The sequence below is a fragment of the Petaurus breviceps genome, unplaced genomic scaffold (genome assembly GCF_028583685.1).
Source record: "Petaurus breviceps papuanus isolate PSGF00001 unplaced genomic scaffold, PetGlider_PUasm1.0 90702, whole genome shotgun sequence".
In the NCBI taxonomy this organism is placed as follows: Eukaryota; Metazoa; Chordata; class Mammalia; order Diprotodontia; family Petauridae; genus Petaurus; species Petaurus breviceps.
In genome coordinates, this window is record NW_027187317.1 from 8,567,145 (window position 1) to 8,587,637 (window position 20,493).

At 39.3% G+C, this 20,493-nt stretch overlaps 1 protein-coding gene and 1 long non-coding RNA gene across 8 annotated transcripts in view; one reads left to right on the forward strand and one right to left on the reverse strand.

The window, feature by feature from the left end:
• Positions 1 to 20,493, reverse strand: part of KCNK2 (potassium two pore domain channel subfamily K member 2) — a 280,559-nt gene that overhangs the window by 171,928 nt on the left and 88,138 nt on the right. For 5 of the 7 annotated variants that reach the window (XM_069066044.1, XM_069066045.1, XM_069066047.1 and 2 more), the window contains one exon: positions 2,153 to 2,463. In XM_069066044.1, coding sequence (XP_068922145.1) covers positions 2,153 to 2,463 — 311 coding nt within the window. Of the gene's footprint in view, positions 1 to 2,152; positions 2,464 to 5,112; positions 5,246 to 5,599; positions 5,650 to 20,493 lie in introns of those variants that run through there. The other 2 variants (XM_069066049.1, XM_069066051.1) reach the window with 2 other exon arrangements.
• Positions 5,717 to 20,153, forward strand: LOC138144618 (uncharacterized). The gene is made up of 4 exons (XR_011163988.1): positions 5,717 to 6,753; positions 15,532 to 15,600; positions 17,872 to 18,665; positions 19,985 to 20,153. It is a non-coding gene; the product is annotated as an uncharacterized lncRNA (long non-coding RNA).

Below are 20,493 nucleotides of genomic sequence, written 5' to 3' on the forward strand. Positions count from 1 at the left end.
GGGTTAAGTAACTTGCTCAAGGTTACACGGCCAGGTGTTTCTGGGTGGGTGCTAAGTGTCTGAGCCCGGGATTCGATCTCCAGGTCTTCTCAGCACTGGAGCCGGTGCTCTTACTCGCTGTGCTATCTGGCCTCCCCTCCTCCCCTAATTCTTAAAGAAATTGGCCTGATACATTCTGATAAGAGTCCTTAGACCAGCTGACAGTCAGTCTAATAGTATCTGCCAACAATCCTTTTAACAGGATCTCTCCTTACCACCATCTCCTCCTTCCTACTCTTACATAGTTCCTAATACCTGTTTTAGAATCAAAGATATGAATTCAAGTTCCACTTTCTTCACAATATGTTAGTAATTCCTCTATAGGAAAAAAAAATTTCTTGCAACAATGGGTTTGATGGCTCTATCACATTTAGTCAGTAACAGACAAATCAGTTATCACAATTTTCCTTGCCAAAAAAAATTAAAGAACAACCCCCCCCCAAAAAAAAACAAAGAAGAAAGGAATTGAAAGAAAGCAGTTCTCAACAAATGGGCAAACACAAGTTAATTGACAGTAGTAATCAATAAGGTTAATCCTGATTGTCCATGAAAATCAATAAGGTAAAAATGGGTTGTAAGTCTTCAAAGTAATCTTCAGCTATTTAAAAAAAACAATGAGGTCAAAATAGTCAATATTCTCTGAGATATCACACCAAGATATCATGATTCTAGGTTGTTTGGCAGACCCTGGGCATCCTCCAACACTACCTAGAATTACATACTCCTTCCTATCTGGCATGGGCCACCAAGTAAGCAAAATATGGAAGGAAAGAGAACATATCAATAGAGAAGTCAAAGATAGGTGGAAAAGAGCTTTCTGGGGCAAGATGAGAAGGATTGAGAGTGAGTGGTACTATGGGTCAGGGATCTAAACAAAGTTACCACATTTAGACATCTGAGTTTTAGAATGAAATTGAATAGTTATAATGTAGAAATATAGGGAAAGGCTTATTGAAAACCAGAAAGGTAGAATATGGTGGGAATACTATAATAAAGTTCCCAGAACCTGCAACTTACTTAGAAATAATTCTCCCTTTTTCAAGGAGTACATCTCATCAAATTTAGAAAATATATAGTCTTTGAGAGATAAAGAAAATTAGCTGATAACTTGTTAACAAATAACATTCCTTCCAATTTGACTTGAAGCAATATAGAAATTAGGATTTGTAAGAGACATATTAATGTAAATTACTTGGAATAAGGAGTCATTTCTCTCCTGAGAAATTTCTAGGGTCATCCTTTTGATCAATATAAAGACAATTTAAAGGGGCAAAGGAGCAAATGACATACTCCCTTCTGAGAATGGAGTTATAAATCCACTTGTTCTTTTATCTCAAGGCTTACCCCAGTATTCTGTATGCAGAAGATGCATACTAAAAGTTTGCTTATTGAATTTAATTTTTCATATCTTTTCTTTCTTCATATTTTTTAAACTAAGTCAAGTCAGGACTAATCAATAAGCTCATTCCTCTGGGATCTAGTAAATTACTTTTAACTCTGCTGAATGAAAGTTTAATCAGTGCACCCTGGGTGCTCACAACAAGGAGGTTATGACAAATTCACCGTGATCACAGCAAATGGAATCAGAAACAACTTGTTGGCCATGAAGAGCACCTCATAAGTGCACTAGCTCTCCTTTGCTTCTGATTTCAAATCCTTGTTACTCTCCCAGATCACCTATGTTAGTCTCTTCTTACAGCCCCCAAACATATACATTTTTTTACATTTCTTTCTGCAATAATTGGTTATCCTACAATTTGATCAGAGATCAACAGATTCTCTAAACCAGAGAGCTTCCAGAAGCTCCTCTCCCCCCCAAAAAATCTATAAGTACTACAACTGGGAGGTCTGTGATATAGGTAAAAGAAAAGGGTAAGAAAAGGTGAAAATTTATAATTGAGGGTAAGTGGAAGAGGACAGAAAAAGGAGAGAAAGAAAAAAAGGCAAAAAAATGTTTGAGATGTATATAATGGGGAATGAATATACAGGACCACTGTCACCGCTACACAGTGACCCATCTTATAGACTACCAACCCTTATTCTAAAGTCTAAACCATCCCTTTCCTTTCTCCTCAGAGAATACACAAGCAGCAGTTCCTTACATACAGGTTACCTGGATGAGTTCGTCCAGCTCACTCGCATTGACACAAGAGTGTTGAGATATAAATGTCTGCTTCTGAATCACAATGGTGGTCCTTCGTGAAATCTCATGAGGTTGCTCCAGAGCTTTGAACACAGTGGCTCCAATGATCAGATAGACAACAACCACCAGGAAAATCGTGGAGACCGTCTTCCATTTCATAACATTAATAGTTGTATCACTCTCCACCCGGGAAGAAAGTACTGTGGGTTTTGTAGAAAACGAGAGTCTTGGTTTGGAGTTCTGAGTGGCAGATTTAGGATCCAGCAAGTCAGGTGCCGCCACTAGTAATAACAGAGAAGGAGTATTAGGTTGGAGTTGGTTTAGGGTGTTCTGGTTGGGTGAGTTTCTTTTTTTTATGGGGCCAGCATAACTTATTTCAGCTCTTCCCTGCTTTCCTGGTAGAAGATGACTGAACTCAATATTCATACCAGATATCAACTCCTAGAATCTCAGATCCAGTAGCTTATATATGGGTACCTGCCCAGAGAAAAGGTTGGGATCTTTACTCTCATGATGTCATGTGGTATGAGAAAAGAAAGAAGAGGTGGACCTGGAAACTTGAACAAAGATAAGAATTTGCAAAGAATTCCCTTTTAAAAATCCAAATTTATGGTCTTTTCCTATACTAAGCTTTTTTTTATACCATCTTCCATGCTAGACAGTAAATGGGGGGGGGGGGGGTTTTGGTTCATATATTTTTAATTGAATTAAAAAAAAAAAAAAAAACAGCCCCTGTTCTCAAGCAGCTTACAATCAGAATAGTCAGAACAATATAAGAAATAATTTGTTATTCTGCAAACTAAAGTAAAGATTATTTTTATACCTTAAGGTCCTTAACATACAATATTTTTGCACATAGTAAATCAGCGGTATTGATAATGTCACTGAACCTTCTTTGCATCATATAAGCTCTTTTTCTTAGTGCCCAATGGAACCTCAAAATAAAATTTCCTCTTTCATTCTTTGAAATTGTGGCATATTAAAAAAATAAAACACACTGCTACTCACAATAACACAATCTTAGGTACAACTCACAAATATTGAATAATGATTAATCATCCAGAAAAAGAAAATTTAAACTTTATCTCCTACCCTAGTACTCTTGTACTCTACACACTCTGCAAAAAGATAATTGCTCCATTAGAGTATATTTATATGTCTTCTTACAAATTCTCATACACTCTGCTGTAACTATGATGCCATTTATTATTCATCTCAGTTATTCAAAAATATCATTAATGGATTCCCTTTTAGAAAATAAAAGAGATAACAGAATTCTACCATGTTGGGGGAGGGGGAGAAGGGAATCAATTGTCTACTGAAGGACATTTGATTATATCTACCTCAACAAACCATTGGAATGACAATATTCTACTGAAAGTTTTAACCAAAATACTTTTGACTTATGACCTTACAAGTATAGTACCTTGTACACAGTAACCACTTAATAATTGTTTGTTGATTGTTAGATGGGAATGGATTAGAAGTATATACATGAACCCAACCAGAAGAGACTGTAGTATCAAGTCCCTAAGTATATAGTCATAGAATGAATTACTGAACTGCATATTTCAATATTTCAGTAAGTGAATTTGCTATATTATACATTATATAGCAAATTATATATATTATATTACACATTATACTAGCATTGTATCATTAGTTTTGATGATGCAAGATACACATTAGATAGCCATATGAGAAATTCAAATACAGCTGAAAACTTAAGAATACATATGTAGTAAGGAGTGAAGTCAAAATATCATATTTCATATGTCTAATCTCCTCTCCCAGTCTATCCTCTGTGAGTTAAACTATACAGCTACCAATCACAGTTTCATTTCATAAAATAAATCTACAGTAGCACTTAGGCAAGAAGCTTTGTACACAAAGCTATTTAAAGCTCTGGGCTTGAGCACAGCTGTAATATGGTAGAGGATGAAAAAAAATGGTCTTTTCATTGAGTAGAACTCATACCCCTTTTTCATTTTTCACCAGAAAAAAAAGCGAGTTCACAGCTGTAAACCAATATACCATGTTTCTTTCACCTACTTAAAAAAATAAAAAGGAAATGTTTGAGGACACCTCAATATGTATCCAGATAGAAAAACATCTATATAGATATGTATGTTTATCTTTCTCCCCAAGTATATTCAGCTATATTAAATAATGCCAGTGATTGAAACCATTATTATTACTTTTTTTGAAAGATAATTGATTATACAACTGAATATAACATGAATGTACTTAACATTATATAATTAAGAATAGTAAAAAGTTCAGACTTCCAAAATGAGGATTCTTTTCAGCTACCGTCCTCAATGAGAGACAATAAAATCATGATAAGATTTCATTAGATAGATGGACAGACAGTCAAGTTCTATCTGGGTGATAAATAACAATACAAATGACTAATAATACACACTCAAGCACTGCACTTATCATTTGGAAGAAATCTCAGAGCTCCCCTAAATACCATCAACACACAGACACAGGCAATCTCTTAAATCCGTGTTTTCTAGCCTGAAGAATCTGGGAAACTTTGAAAATTACTTGCTTCTCAAAAGATGATCATACCTTTCCTTATGTACCTATCACAGTCACTATTATTGGAAGAAGTCCAAATTTTTCTTTTTAAAATTCAAAATCTACTTCCCTCAAGCAATTAAAAGTTTTTCATTTACCAAAAAACAAATATGTCTATTCTAATAACAGAGTATATAAAATTTTAGTGAAATCCTAGATATAAAAACAAAAATAATCTTTTTCTCTAACCCAAATATGGGAAATCAATGACTCTGTAACTTTGCTTGGTATAAGCCCAAAAGAAGCTACTCAGAGAAAAGAAATAGACGCTTTATTTTTCCCTTCTCTCCTTCCTCCTTCAACTAATGACAGGCTGTTCTTAATCAGATGCTCCCCAACCTCACCCATTTACTTATCCTTCAGACAGACTCTTCTGGAGTTCTGACAGGAGACCTGATGCTGCCAGAAGCCAGACTTCAGCACCACTTATTCTCCTTACACAGCTAGCAACAAGTGTGGACAACCACTGCATAACATAACCCTACACAATCCTAACTAACCTCCCCCTCATAAACCCCTCCTTCTATTTCCCTCCCCCCATCACAAATCTTTCAAAATACTCAAAGCAAAAACTCAATGCAGATGCAAAAGTCGGGATACTATGGGGGTGGGGGGAGCAGAAATATGGGAAAGGAGAGGTTAGGATAGGATAGGGGGGAAAAAGTGGGTTTGTCCCCTAAATGATCTGCTAGCCCAGTGAGACCAACGGTGTTGATCTTAAACAGAGTCCAGATGGACTACCCACAGTTTGGAGAAAGCCAGGCGACTGTTCCCTAGGACGAAGCGGCCCCGGGAGACCAGAGGGATGACTCCTGGGAACAAGGGATTTACCTCCTGCACTGGAGCCGGTTGTCTCCTGCGAGGCACTGGAAAGCATGAGGCATGCATGCAGCATTCATAACCGGGGAGGGGGGGGAGGGAGGCAGGAGGGAGCGGGGGAGAGCAGAATAGACGGGAGTCGAAAAGGTGGGCAGTGGTAGGAGAAGGGACTGGTGACTGGTTAGCTGCAAAGAGGACGAGGTGAGAAGTTGGGTCCTCCTGCCCCTAGCCCCCCTCCAAAGCCCCCAGGCCAAGGGGAGTAAGGCGCTCCAAGAGCTCTAGAGCTGCAGCTGTCACCGGGTGGTTAGCAAGAGGGAGCAGGAGTGGGGCGGCTGCCACCGCCACTGCCCTGGGGGCTCCCAAGGCTCTCCCTCGCCTCCTTGCTCTGTCACCGGGCGTCTTTGTGTCAATCGGTCCTGTCTGCGCGTCTGTCCGCCCTGCTGTCTTTGTGTGAGGATCTCGCTCCGTCCCTCTTTGCATGTCTTTGTGTGTCTCCTCTCTCGCAAGTCCCCCCCCAACCCCCAGTGCGTGAGAGCGCGTGTATGAGCGTGTGTGTATGTGTATCTGTGCGTGTGTGTGTGTGTGTGACACAGTCAACGTGTGGCTCCCTCCTCCTTTCCCCACCTCTGCCTGTCTCCCCTCCTCTCCCTTCTCTTTGCATGTCTCCCTCCCTTTCTCCCCCTCAGCCGCCCCACCACAGCCTGTCTCCTTTCCCTCCTTTCAATCTTCCCTCCTACTTGTCTCCTCCTTCCTCCCTGCCTTTGCTCTTCTCTTGTCAATCCTCCCCCCAATTTCCAACAGCCTCCACCATTCTGCCACCTTCTGCCTATGGCTTCGTCTCTGATTTTTGCCCCGTTCCCTGGCTAGAAATGGAACTCCATTGCGCTCAATTGGCTTCTCCCTTCCCCTCTGTGCCCTGGTCCCTGACTCTGCCACCATTTTCTCTAAAACGAGGTGAAACCCACTATTCTCAGGTATATGGTACTGTAGTCTCAGTGCCCCACCCAATCCCCAACCTCGTCCCTGGAATCCATGCACTAGTCCCTCATAGCTGAAGGAGGGAGCCAGGATGTCTTCAGTCCTTAAGATCGTTCCACGTGGTCTTCCCTCTCTCTGGGACTTTCCACTCTGAGGCTGGCACTCTGCTCTTACTATAGAGCATAAGGGTAAGTGTGCGGAAAAGAGACCCCAGTAGTTGGGCTTCTTCTCTCTTACTTGATACCGATGCGAGAATGTCCATTTGTCCTCTTCTCTGCCAAGCCATCCATCCCAGCAACGACCGATGGATGCTTCTTCCTTTATTCCCTGAGAGAACTCTGACCAACCCTTGCTTTGACAGAATTGGGAAGGTGGGGGTGGAGGGGACGGGGAGAGCAGATGTGTCAAGGACAAAAACACTAAGAAGGGATGCTGAAGGATGAAAGGGGGAAAAACACGGTCTTCTACGGAAACTACCAGTTGCCAAGGGTTCGTGGAGGTACACGGTGTACTACTTCAGTGGGGGCAGAAGGATAGCAGAAATCTGATGAATGAGATCAGCCCCCTCCACCACTCTCTAAGGTCCTGGCTTTGGCAGGTCTTTTTATCTATCCTCTTAGGAATCATTTTCCAGGATACTCTAAACTTGTGGCCATAGCCTGCTTAACATTGCAGTTGGGAGAAAAGGCGGAGAGGAGAGGGTGTTTAGATTAGAAACTCCTGTGCTAACAGACAAATCATTTCACAGTACACAAATGATTTAACAGGAATAGAACCAAAGCTCCCAGAGTAAATTATTTTCCCTTTCCAGGGCTGCAGCATGAATTGCCTGCTGTGTTCCACCCGCTCACCCCCACCAACCACATCAAATTTACCTTCTGTAACTGCAGTAAGTCACAGCAAATAGAAGTGTATGTCCTGTAATAAGCAGACTTTCCTAGTGAAACCCAGAGACCATGTGAACCTGGAAGGAGACTTCTGATATACAACAGAGCTGCAGGTTACCTTTAATAAGGGCTAAGAAAGTATGTAGCTACCTTTTTCTTTTAAAATGTTCAGAGCAGTTTTACGGATCCCTCTCCCCCAGCCTCTTGCCTTTGTAAGTATATTATATTGTCGCAGCTCCTGTGTCCAAAAGTTTTTAACTTGAAGACTCTTCCAATTCCATATCCCTTTCTTCTATTAACAAAAATGAAAAACTTTAACTAACCATAATTCCAAATTTCCCTTCAGGTGTCTGAAGACTGGGTGTATTCCTAGTCATGGAATTAATGCATATTCTGGACATCGCTTTATTCTCTTCTCACATTGTTCCAGGCTAAATGATCCCAGTTCCTCTCTCACTTTTCTTCCTTTCTCCTGTTCTCCAATCTCTAACTCATTGGGTTTATTTTTTCCTTTTCCCTCAGGATTTTGTAAAAACCAACCACATCTTACTCAAGTTGTGGACCTCCAAGTCAGACCAAGGGCTGACTAATGCTAAATATGGTAGGAAGTTACTTCACAGTTCCTTCATACCATAGTCCCAATAAAATGTTTCCTTTTTCCCAAAAACAGTGTATGACTGACATTTTCAGCTAGCGGTTCACCATAAGATCCAAATATCTGTTCCTTTTGAAAATTTTAGGTCCTTCCTCATCTCTATGTACAGCAAACAAACTGCCTCAATGTCACCCTTATATCACTCCCTGGATTGACGTTGCCTTCCTGAATGTAGGAGGAATATTTAAAAACAAATGTGCTTTGCAAATAGATCTTTTAAAAAAATTCAGAAAAACTTCTCACAAAAGAATCACAACAAATTAATCTGCAGAGCTATCTTTCTTTTCCTGTATATACAAGTTTATGGTAGCAATAAACTATTTCTTACATGACTATTGTTCATGCTTACGAGCACCATCCCTTGATACTCCTGTCTATGAGCACCTCCTCTATTCACAGACCAGTACTATATAGGGGGCAGTGTCATCTTGAATCACATGTCCTCATTCACTCAGTGTTTGAAGCAAGAGGAAAAAAAAAAGGAAGTAGGCTGGTTTGTATATCATTTCATTTGGGGAAAGAAGGAAATGGGATGGTTTATCCTGTTTACATTTATGCCAATGTCATCAGGAAAATAGAAAATCCCACAAGACCATTTTATGAAGGGCCAAGTTGATTCCATTTCTTTTGCTAATTTCCTTCAGACCTCTCCTGGCTTCCTTTTTTCTAATAACCTCTATAAATTTGCATAGCATTTAGAATAGGGAATTTAGAAATATCACATAGTAACAAAATTCAATTGAAGAAATGCCACAATGCCGTTTCCCAACTTTACTTAGCTCAAGCAGTAGTTCTAAATACCCTGAGCTCAGTTTAACATTTATTTTGCTATGTAACCTTGGCCTATTCAAAGTGACATGATAAAATTGGGTATGTCATTGGAATGATTCTTCGAAATCTTGATTAGACCAGTAACCTAGTTGGAGACAGAGTGTTTATGTTTGCTCAGGGCCTCCAGCAAAAAAAAAAAAGCCACCACTTTTTTCTCAACCAAGGTTGTTGTTTGGTTAACCCAGCTAATGCTGAGTGTTGAAGTCAATTACCCAACTAGAGTATGGGGTGTCTTTATTTATGGGAAACATAACTAGAAATTTTAGCTGACTAAAAACACAATGTAAGCCAATTGTGGGATATAGTGGCACCTAAAACAAATCTGATCTTTCAATACCTCAGTGATCTGTGATTTATTTCATCAGTATGAGTGTCACCTCCCACTCAAGGATTTAGCTAATGTTTGAGAGTTTCTGCGGCCAAAGAATTCATTACTTTGTGGTCAACCAGATGATGATCCTCTCTAAAATTAGATAGACTAATCTTCAAATAAAAGATATACAGGTAAGCAGAGAGACTATACTTGATAGAAACTAATTAAACTTAAATTCCACCAGTGTAACTTTTAAGAACTAAGGGTTTACTCTATACCAAAAGTCAGTTAGATAGTAAAGTGGATACAATGGTGAACTTGGAGCAATGAAGACCTAAAGTTCAAATCTTGCATCAGATACTAGTTGTGTGACCCTGGATAAATCACTTAACTATCTGTCTGCCTTAGTTTCCTCATTTATAAAATGGGGATAATAATAGTACCTGCTTTCCATGGTTGCTGTGAGGGTCAAAGGAGATATTTGTAAAGTGCATTGCAAACCTTCAAGAACTACTAAGTGCATAAATGCCAGCTATTAGGCTATTAGGTATCAGAAAGAACCCTAGGGGAGGAATTTATTCTCAGATTACATTTAGAGAAACATAATGTCCACAAGAAATAAGGCAATAGAATCATTATATTAAATACTATTCAGACTACACCTGGATTCTATATTCAATTCATGAACTGCATGTTAATATAGACATTGACAACAACAAAAATAGCTAGCACTTATATAATGGACTAAAGTTTACAAAGAGCATGACACATTTCATCTCATTTGACAAAGTGGATTATAACCACAGGTGAGTAAATAGTATTGTGTTTATTTTTAGTTAGTTGTTTTTAAGTCATGTCAGACTCTTCATGACCACATTTGGGGTTTTCTGGGCAAAGGTACTAGAATGGTTGGCCATTTCTTTCTCCAACTCATTTTATAGATAAGGAAACTGAGGCAAATGGAATTAAGTGACTAGCCCAGGATCACACAGCTAGTCAGTGTCTGAGGCCAGATTTGAACTCAGGAAGCACTCTACCTACTGTGCCACTTATTAATATTCTCATATGAAAAGCTCTTAAAGGAACTTGAATTTTTAACCAAGGGGAAAAAAGAAGGAATTAGGAAAGTCATAGTAGTTATTTTTCAATATTTGGAGGGATATTGTTTCTATGTGGAATTAGCTTTATTCCATAAAATCTTCTGAGACATAGGTAGTATAGTGGCCAGGAGCATGGAATAGTTATTTAAAGACAGAAGACCTGGGTTTGAATTCTAGCCTTGCTCCTTAGTACCTATGAGATAGGGTGAAAGACATATATGACTATGATATTAAGTTTTCTCATCTGAAAAATAATAGCCTTGCAAAATGAAGAAAAAATACTTCTTCCATGCCTTAAAGGCCTAAATCCTGTGGTTTTATGGTCCTAATGTAAAGAGTATTTGGATCTGGAGTGCGAAAACCCAGATTTGAATCCTGGCCCCTGCTAAATTCTAGCTGTGTGACTTTGAGCAAGTCACTCTACTTTTATGAGTCAGTTTTCTCATCTGGAAAATGAGGATAGTCATACCTGCACTATCTCTAGCTCACAAGGTTATTTTAAGGATCAAAAGCTATAGCGTGTGTAAAACACTTTGTAAACAAAGATATAAAAGTTGACTATCATTAATTACTTCAAAGTTACAGATAAGATAGACTTTGGTTCAATACAAGGAAGATCTTCTTAATAATTAAAGCTATCCAAATATTATGGCAGCTAGGTGGTACTGTGGACAGAGTGCCAGGTCTAAAGTCAGGAAGACTCATATTCCTGAGTTCAAATCTGGCCTCAGACACTTCCTAACTGTGACCCCAGGCAAGTCATTTAATCCTTTTTGACTCAGAGAAATAAATAGTAAACCACTCTAGTGTCTCTGTCAAAAAAAAAAACAAACAATAAAAAAACAAATGGGAGGCAGAGCTGAAACACCTGAATGACAATAGAAATGAGCTCCTCCTCATGTGGAAGATTCAAGAGTTTGGATGACCATCTGCCAGGAGTTTCCAAGTCAACAACCATGACAACAAAATCAACAAATATTTTGAGCATCTCTCATGTGCAAGGTGTTGACATACATGCTAAGGAGGTGCCAAAGAAAGATAATACATAGTATATGACTAGGAGACAGGTGAGGAAATAAGATGTCCATAGACATATAAAGTAGGGTATGAAAATTAATAAGAGAAAAAATTCTTTATGATTTCAATGGGAAGGATCTCTTCTGGTTGAAATGGTCAGGAAAGGCTTTATGGAGGATGTAGAATTTAAGAAGGGCTTTAAAGGATGGATAGGATTTTGACTGATAACAATGTCAAGGAGATATGTGTCAGGCTTAGGTGAAAGCTTATCCAAAGTCAAGAAAGCATAGGATTTGATCAATATGTTATATTCCATTATATTGAAGATGGGACTAATTAACCACTAATTCCCCTTACAATATAAAGATATAAAGTTAAATGGTGGCAATTATATGTATCAGCATTCACTCTCACTTTCAAAATGAAAAATTTAAATGTTCAATTCAGCTCCTTATTCTTATACCCATGGTCATTTAAATGCACATGATCTTTTGTGATTCAAAACTACCATAGAAAGCAGCTAGATGACACAGTGAATAGAGCAAAGGACCTGGAGTCCAGGTCCAGAGATCAAATCTAGTGTCCTACTTTGGCCAAGTCACTTAATCTCTTTATGCCTTGGTTTCCTCATCTGTAAAATCAAGATAATAGTACCTACCTCTCAGGGTGATTGTATTAAATGAAATAAAATTTGTAAAGTGCTTTATGAACTTTTAAGTCCTACATAAGTGCTAGCTATTATTATTGCTAATGATAATAATTGCCTCCAACTAACATTTATTAAGTATATACTAGATTTAAGACTAGAGACAGCATGCTATAGTAGAAAGAGGGCTTGTCCTAGCATCAAGAAGGCCTATATTCAAACCCTAACTCATATATCTTGGCTAACTATATGAGTCAGGGCAAATCATTTGACTTCTCATTTTCTCCAAGTTTTGTAGACAGACAAGTTGCTCATCTGTTAGAATGAGTGAGTTTCTACATCAGGAATTCCCTACAATGATGAAATAACATGATCAGGAAAAAAAAGCAAACAACTAATAATAAATTACTCTATTCCCTGTCCAAACTCAACAAATGAATCAAGAAGAGAGTATTGAATGAAAATTTTTTCATTTATTCAACAAATCTTAAATACTTTCTCTTTACAAAACACTATGGTCGACAATAGAGACAACACAATGGACAAAATTTAGATAGGACATCCTATCCTTAAGATAGGAGTGGTCAGGTGGCACAGTGCAGGCCTGGAGTCTGGAAGACTCATCTTCATGAGTTCAAATCTGGTCTCAAACACTTAACAGTTATATGACCCTGGGCAAGTCACCTTGTTTGCCTTAGTTCCCCGCCCCCCATAAAATGAACTGAAGAAGGAAATGGAAAACCATTCCAGGATCTTTGCCAAGAAAATCCCAAATGGGGTCACAAAGAATCAGACAGGACTAAACAACAAAAATCCTTAAGGTTTTTATTATATTCTAGCTGGAGAGATATAGTAAGACATATATAAATAAATATGATACTAATTAGAATATGATAAAGGTGTAATATTTTACAGTGCTTTTAGCTCTATTAAGGGGCAGATCTTATGTAATAATTCTCAGAGAAGGAATCTATTCAGAAAAACCACTATAACCATTTTGTTTCCATTTTGGAAATTTCACTCAAGGATTTTCTGGCTTTTTTCCAGGATCAGTATAACAAACTGCTATCCTTAGGAAATGAAAATTAAGCTATCAGTCTGCACTTTATTATCTAACATTTTCTACCTGTAGCAATCACAGGTAAATCCTCCATGACATTTACTGCCTCCCTAAAATGAATTCATGGGATGCATTTTCAAGCTTTCTTGAGATGAGGCAAACGAATGCCATCAAACATGAAGTTCTTCATTAGAAGCACAGAATCTAGGTGGTTTGTGCTGCATTTTTGAATTTTAGAAAATCCAGTTTTCTGCAAAGAATCGTAGTCTTGCCTTCCAACCATTTGCAGCATTTTGAAGTCACCTAAAAGATCACTAAGTAGTGGCTTGCAGGCACTGTGTCTTTGTGAAGAGTAGGTCAGGCTAACTTAATGCTTGCTTTCTAGAACAAAGTAAGGGGTCAAATAGACAGGGAGAAAGCAGTAAGAATGTCTGCTTAAACATAAGGGAGAAAAAATTTCAAGCATAAGAGTGATTGTAACATAGAATAAATACATGGTAGAATTAGACAGTTCAAGGCCAGAAGATGTTTAAAAATTGGCTTCTTTTTAAAATCAAATCAGTATCATATATATTGTAATTTAGATATTGATGCATTCCAAATTCAGAGAACTCTTTGAGGTCCTTTCCAGCTTTTTGATTCTACAATTAAATGAGCACCCATTTAACCTACAATGCCAAGAAGCTTCTCTCAGTTAAACTACCAACTAGGTGGTAAAGTGGATAGCATGCTGGGCCTGGAGTCATCTTTCTGAGTTCAAATCCAACTCAGACACTTCCTAGCTGTGTGATCCTGGGTAAGTAACTGAACCCTTTAGTTTCTTTATCTGTAAAATGAACTGGAGAAGGAGACAACAAACCACTCCAGTATCTTTGCCAAGAAACACCCAAATGGGGTCACAGAGAGTTAGACTTGACTAAAAATGACTGAACAACAAGAATTTATTCAAAGGTATTATGTGGAAGAGAATATATCTTTATTCTATTATTCTTAGGGCAACATTAGAGTCAATGGACAGAATTTACAGAAACTCAGATTTCAGCTTAAAAACAAGGAATAACTTTCCAACAATTAGAACTAGTAAAGTAATCACAAGGGCTCAGGGCAGGGGCTTACAATGTAATGAGTGTTTTGACACTAGAAGTGTGCAAGAAAGGGCTTGCAAATCATCTGCAAGAGGTTCTGTAGAAGAGATTTCGGTATTTGGAGTGAGGTTGGATTAGATGGTTTCTAAGACCGCTTCCAAATCTAAGAGTCTATGATTCCATTCAATCAGTACTATATCATTTTCATTTGTTACATTTCACCATAATTATTGCCATCTTATTTCATGAGTACTTTGCCTTCCCCACTGTATAAACTATTTAAAACCTGGGAATCGGTTTCCTGTATTTTTTGCCTTGTTGTTTATTTATTTATTTTTAAGCAATTGGGGTTAAGTAACTTGCTCAAGGTTACACGGCCAGTTATTTCTGGGTGTGGGGCTGAGTGTCTGAGCCTGGGATTTGATCTCCAGTTCATCCCAACACTGGAGCCGGTGCTCCTACTCGCTGAGCCACCTGGCCTCCCCTGTTTATTTATTTTTTGTTTCCTATTTTGTTTGTTTGTTTTCTCGTCCTCCACTGGGACCAATCCCAGTCTCTGCCACAGATGGAAGGTAGAGCAGAGATAGTTGAGTCCTAAGTACCTGTCTATGATAGTAATCACTTTTTAGAAGTAGCTTTGAAAAATGAGAAGACCATGGGTAGAAGCATTCATCAATTTCATATCCATGGTTGCATCCAAAGAAGACAGTTATAGGGGTGTGGAAAAGTCACAAGCAAAAGTATCCTGCCTGTAAATCCAAAGAGTAAGTCAAGTAGCCAGGAAACAGTCAATATTCATGAAAATCACTGGATAGAAAATGACAGTTCACAGAGCTTTTTAGTATTGGGATAATTCTTTAAAAATTCATGGTGAATTGTGAACCTCTGACTTTGCAAGTGCATGCCCTCTATTGGCAGCTGATTCATAAATAAATATTAACTCTCACTGACTCCTACTGCAGTGCCCCAGTACTTTCCACACAAAGAAAATGTTTCAAATGCCCTCAAGCAGAGCTGTAACTAGATATTTTGGTGCCTGGTGAATTTGGTGCCTCAAATCAGTGTCTAAGATAAATTCAGTTGATTAAGGGATTTGTGGGAGGAGCTCCTCGTATACCACTGAATGATGGAATAGAGATAGAGAGGTCAGGATATCCTCCACTGTGGGCAAAGACCCAAGTGGAAGCTGCTTAAAGTATATGCTGGGGAAGCGTTCATCCACGAGGGGTTGAGGAAAGAGCAGCATGAAGCCATGTCAAAGAGTAGCTCACCTGGGGTATACCTACCAAGGGAAGAGCAGAGGAAATAGCCTTCTAACAATGTCATATTTTAACACATTACTGTTGCTAAACTCAGTCTTTCTATCCTGCAGAAGGAACGTGAGTGCTGTCATTGCCTTCTAAATTTTGGTGCCATCAAGCAAAACCCCAGTGAGCCCACGGTAAGTTACACATTTTTCAAGACATTCTCCAGTCTTTTTTTCAGCAGAAGAAAAATTGAAGCTTTATCATTTCCTTATGGACAAGAATGATACCACCATCACTGAGGCATACTTCTGGGATGGATGAGCTTGCCTTAGTTCATCAAAACATTCTCACTCATCTCTCCTTCTTATCAACCACAAAGAGTTGGCAGATTCTCTGTGGCCATGAAACAGAGGGTGGTACTGGTATTCAACAAAGAATCATTAGCTCAAACTGAATGCTATGGATGTGGATTCAAGCATTCAACTTGGAAATTACTTTTGAGTAGTTTTGAGTGTCAATATATGATCGCTAGCACTTCTGGCCTTTGCCAATCATGCACTTAAAATGTAGTTCATCTCCTGTGTCAGTACCACAGAACCCACTATTAGATAATGTGCATGATGAAATAATAACTGAGGCCAAAATATTTGTCTCCAGGATTGTCACCAATCCACACAAGCTGCCTCTTCGATCCAAAGAAATACTAGACATATAAACATCATGCTAGACCTGCCATAGCCAATTATGCAAATTTATTTATGGAATTTTAAAGCACCCACCAGGAAAACATTTGTGCCCAGAACAGGAACTACAGTATTATATAAAACCATGCAATTAAAATTTGAGGGGAAGAAACAAAATAAGCAAAGTCAAAAATCTACCCCCCAAGTCCATGGAAAATCAACCTCAACCCAGCAACAAGTCTAGAGCATTACCAAGACCTCACTGATGTGTCCCAGAAAAGCAGCACATTCAAAAGAGCTCCTTTTGCATTTGGTTTGTTGTTGCCAAAGCTCTCCATCCCTCTCTCCTCCTATAGAGGCAACCCATGTCACTTGTTCCATTGCCCTAAATTAAAACCAATTTAGAGCACAGATTGAGAGCAGGAAAATATGAAATTTATGATCAAAGTCCCTCAAGACAGTGAAGCCTCCATTATTTCAGATCTTTGTATTTATGTTTCCCTTTCTTCATCTTCTCTCTCTTCATTACTGAAGTCAAGTGTACTGTTTTCCCGCAAAGATATATTATGAAGTATTCTTCCCGTGGTGGGAATTTAAGAGTGCCAGGGTCATCTAGTCCAAGTGCTTTTTATCATATTAAGACTTGCCTCTATAAGATTCCCAACATGTGGTCATCTAAGTTCTGCTTAAGGTACTCTGGTTTCACCATTCTTCAAGGGAACCCATTCTATCTTTGGGCAGCTTTACATGCTAGAAGATTGGGGTTTCATTTGTTTGACAGACTATTTCTTATGTTGACCCTAGATCATTCTGTCTCCTTGTAAATTCCATCCTTTGACTTTAGCTCTTGGACCAAGAAGAGCAAGACTCATTTCTCTTCTATATAGCAACCCTTTAAATATTTGAAAATGGCTCTAAGATAAGTACCTACAATTGATTCAGTCTCTTTATTGTGAGTCTCTTTATCTTCTGTGTTTGTACCAGCTTTTTAAATTCTTAAAAGATGGTGGCTAGAACTGAATTCAGTACTTCAGATGTGTTCTACCAGGAATGGAGTTACCACCTCCAAGATTCTGGATGCTATACTTCTATTACTGTGGTACAAGATCCCAGCAGTTTTGTCAGCCCAAACACACTCTTCACTCATATTGGGTTAACATTCCTAGATCTTTTTCACATGGACACAACCATCTAATTATTGTCTCTGTATTTTGATCAAATGAGATATTTGTAAAGGACTTAGCATAGTGTCTTGCACATAAAAGGCACATAATAAATGTTTATTCTCTTCCCCTTCCCTTTCCCCTTCTATGCCTTTCCATAGATAATATCCATGCCTGGAATAATATTCTTTCTCATCATACCCACTTATAGATTGCTCTAGATTCCTTCAAGACTCAGTTCAAAGTCTATCTTCTTCAAAGAGTCTTTACTGTTCTGCTAATTCCATTCCCATTACCTCCCCTCCGAGGCTACTGCCTGTCTATTCTGGGTATATTATTATTATTTACATACTATTTCCCCAGTTCAAATATGAGTTCCTTAAGGGCAGGTACTGTTTAACAAGTCAAGTGAACAAGAATTTATAAAATGCCTACTATGTGCCACTCAGTGCAAAGAAAGACAAACCACACCCCCCCACTCCCAAAAAACCAGTCTCTGCTCCCATGGAGCTTATAGTACAGTGAAGAAGAAAAGATGAATGCATGGTTTTGTCTTTCTTTAGATCTCTAGCACAGTGTATAGGACACAATAAGTGATTAATAAATATTTAACTGACAGACTGGATTGATCCTGTACGTCATCGCAATGGCTATTACTTCATCCAGAAACCCGAAGTCTCTGATGTAATCACTTCCCCCACTTTGTGATTCAGAGTTGGGTACTCACGTGGTGGGCATTCAAGTTATTGACAGAGTATGATGAACAGAACAGCACCAAGGGCAGAATCCTAAGGTACTCGACTTTTCCATCTCTCTACTTCATGTCTTCTCACTGACTGTCTCTTCCCCCAAGCATCCATACCTAGAATGTTCCCCACTTTTTGCCTCTGGCTTCTCTGAATTCCTTTAAGATTCTGTTCAAATCCCACTTTTTGTAGGAAGCCTTTCTAGACCCCCCCACTTTCACACACTGCTAGTGCTTCCTTATAATTTTACCTCCAATTTATCCTGCATGTATTGTGTTTGTACATAATTGTTTGAATGTTGTCTCTATGAATATAAATTGACCTCCTTGAAAGGAGGGACTCTTAAAGATGGCAGAGTAGAAGCAGGACCTCCCTGCTGTTCTGGCTTCCACCTTCCCCAATCCATGTAAAAAGGAGACTCTGAACAAACTTTGGAGCTGCAGAACTCACAAAATGACACAGAGAAGCTAACCTCCCGCTGAAAACAGCCAGGCAGGCCGGCAGGAACTGGCCAGCACAGCACTCTGGGAGCCGACCCTAACCCCACACCAAGGCTTTAGCCCCAGGGCAGGCCTGACCAGCTGCCAGCCAGAGGGACTCCAGATCAGCAGCAGCTGTGGCCGGTTCCAGATTTATCAACACATAGATGCGAAGGACAAAGTGAGAGGTAAGTGCAGTCTGGACTTTGGGACCAGTAAGTGGGAGAGTGTGGCTTTTCCCCTGGGGCGAGAAGCTGCTGAGCTGCCAGCACAGCCAGCCAGTGCCACATGGAAGCTTCAGCTCCTGGCCTGCAGAGTGTAGGGGGACCAAGCACCAGTCTGAGGGGTAATCACTCTTGATCTAACCTTCTTGGATCTGGATTGCAGTCTAGGGTGGAGGTCCTGGTGTGTGTGTGTGTACAGCTTGCCAGAGCGTGTGGAGGCCTCAGAGAGGGCACCCATCTAATACCTCTGGCAGCTGAGAAAACCCCAGCGTTTGGGATGAAAGCTCCCCTGTCTGGTGGCAGAGTCCTACTGTGGCAAAAAGCCCAGGGGTCAAGTGACTGAGGGGCGACATGACCAGGCAAAGGAAACAAAGCAGACAGAAGATTCCAACATTAGACTCCTATTTTGGGGACAAAAAGGAGCAAAGCATGGAACAGGAGGAAGACAGTGAAGTCAGAACTCCTGCACCAAAAGCTTCAAAGGAAAATACGAGCTGGTTACAGGCCATAGAGGACCTTAAGAAGCAGATAAGAGAAGTGAAGGAAAAATTGGGAAGAGAAATGAGAACAATGCCAGAAAATTATGAAATGAGAGTCAACAGCCTGACTGAGGAAAATAACACCTTAAAAAATAGACTAACTTGGGGTGGCCAGGTGGCTCAGCAAGTAAGAGCACTGGCTCCAGTGTTGGGATGACCTGGATCAAATCCCAGGCTCAGATACTCAGCATCACACCCAGAAATAACTGGCCGTGTAACCTTGAACAAGTTACTTAACCCCAATTGCTTAAAAATAAATAAACAACAAGGCAAAAAATACAGGAAACCGATTCCCAGGTTACTTAACCCCTATTGCTTTTAAAAATAAATAAATAAATAAATAAAAATTTAAAAAATAGACTAATTCAAATGGCAAAAGAGGCTCAAAAAGGCAATGAGGAGAAAGGAGGGACTCTTTCTGACTTTTTTCATTTAGGCATCCTCAATGCTTAAGTTAGTGTCTGTAACATAGTAAGCATCTAATAAAGTCTGCTAATTTAGCTGATGATTGTCTCAAAGATCACTGAATATTGATCATCAATCCCATCTGCAGTTCTGTCTGTAGTTCACCTGGGCCAGGTGACTTTTAGTCAGGATAGCTACATGCTATCTTATCATCTCTTCATTTATCTTGGGTTTCATTTTCCTAATCATTCTCCCCCCCTCCAATATTTCCTAGCTTAAAGATCATTCTCCTTGGTAAGGAAGGCAGAGGTAAAACAAGAGCTGTGTTCTTTTTTTCAGGCATTTATCAAGCCCCTCATAGGTGCCAAGGACCATGAGAATCACTGAGGAAACAAGAAAAAGCAAACACCAAACTCAAATAGTCCCTACTCTCAAGGAGTTCAGAGTCCAAGGAGAGAAGACAACGTGCAGACAACTATGTACAAAGAGTATTTCTACAAGATAAATTAGAGGTAGTATCAGAGGCATTAAAAGGCTAGGAAAGTTTTCTTGTAAAAGGTGGGCCTTTGGTTGACAATTTAAGGAAATAAAGGAAATGAAGAGTCAAAGATGAGGAAGGAGAGAGTTACAGAAATGGGACACATTCAGTGAAAATGCTCATAAATGGAGTGTTATGTTCTAGGAACATCAAGGAGGCCAGTTTCACTGATTCACAGAGTGGGGGGGGGTGATGTGGGAGAGTCTAATGTGAGGAGACTGGAAATGTATGAAGGGTCAAATTATGAAGGGCTTTAAGAGTCAAATAGATGAGCTTATATTTGATCCTGAAGACAATAGAGAACCATTGG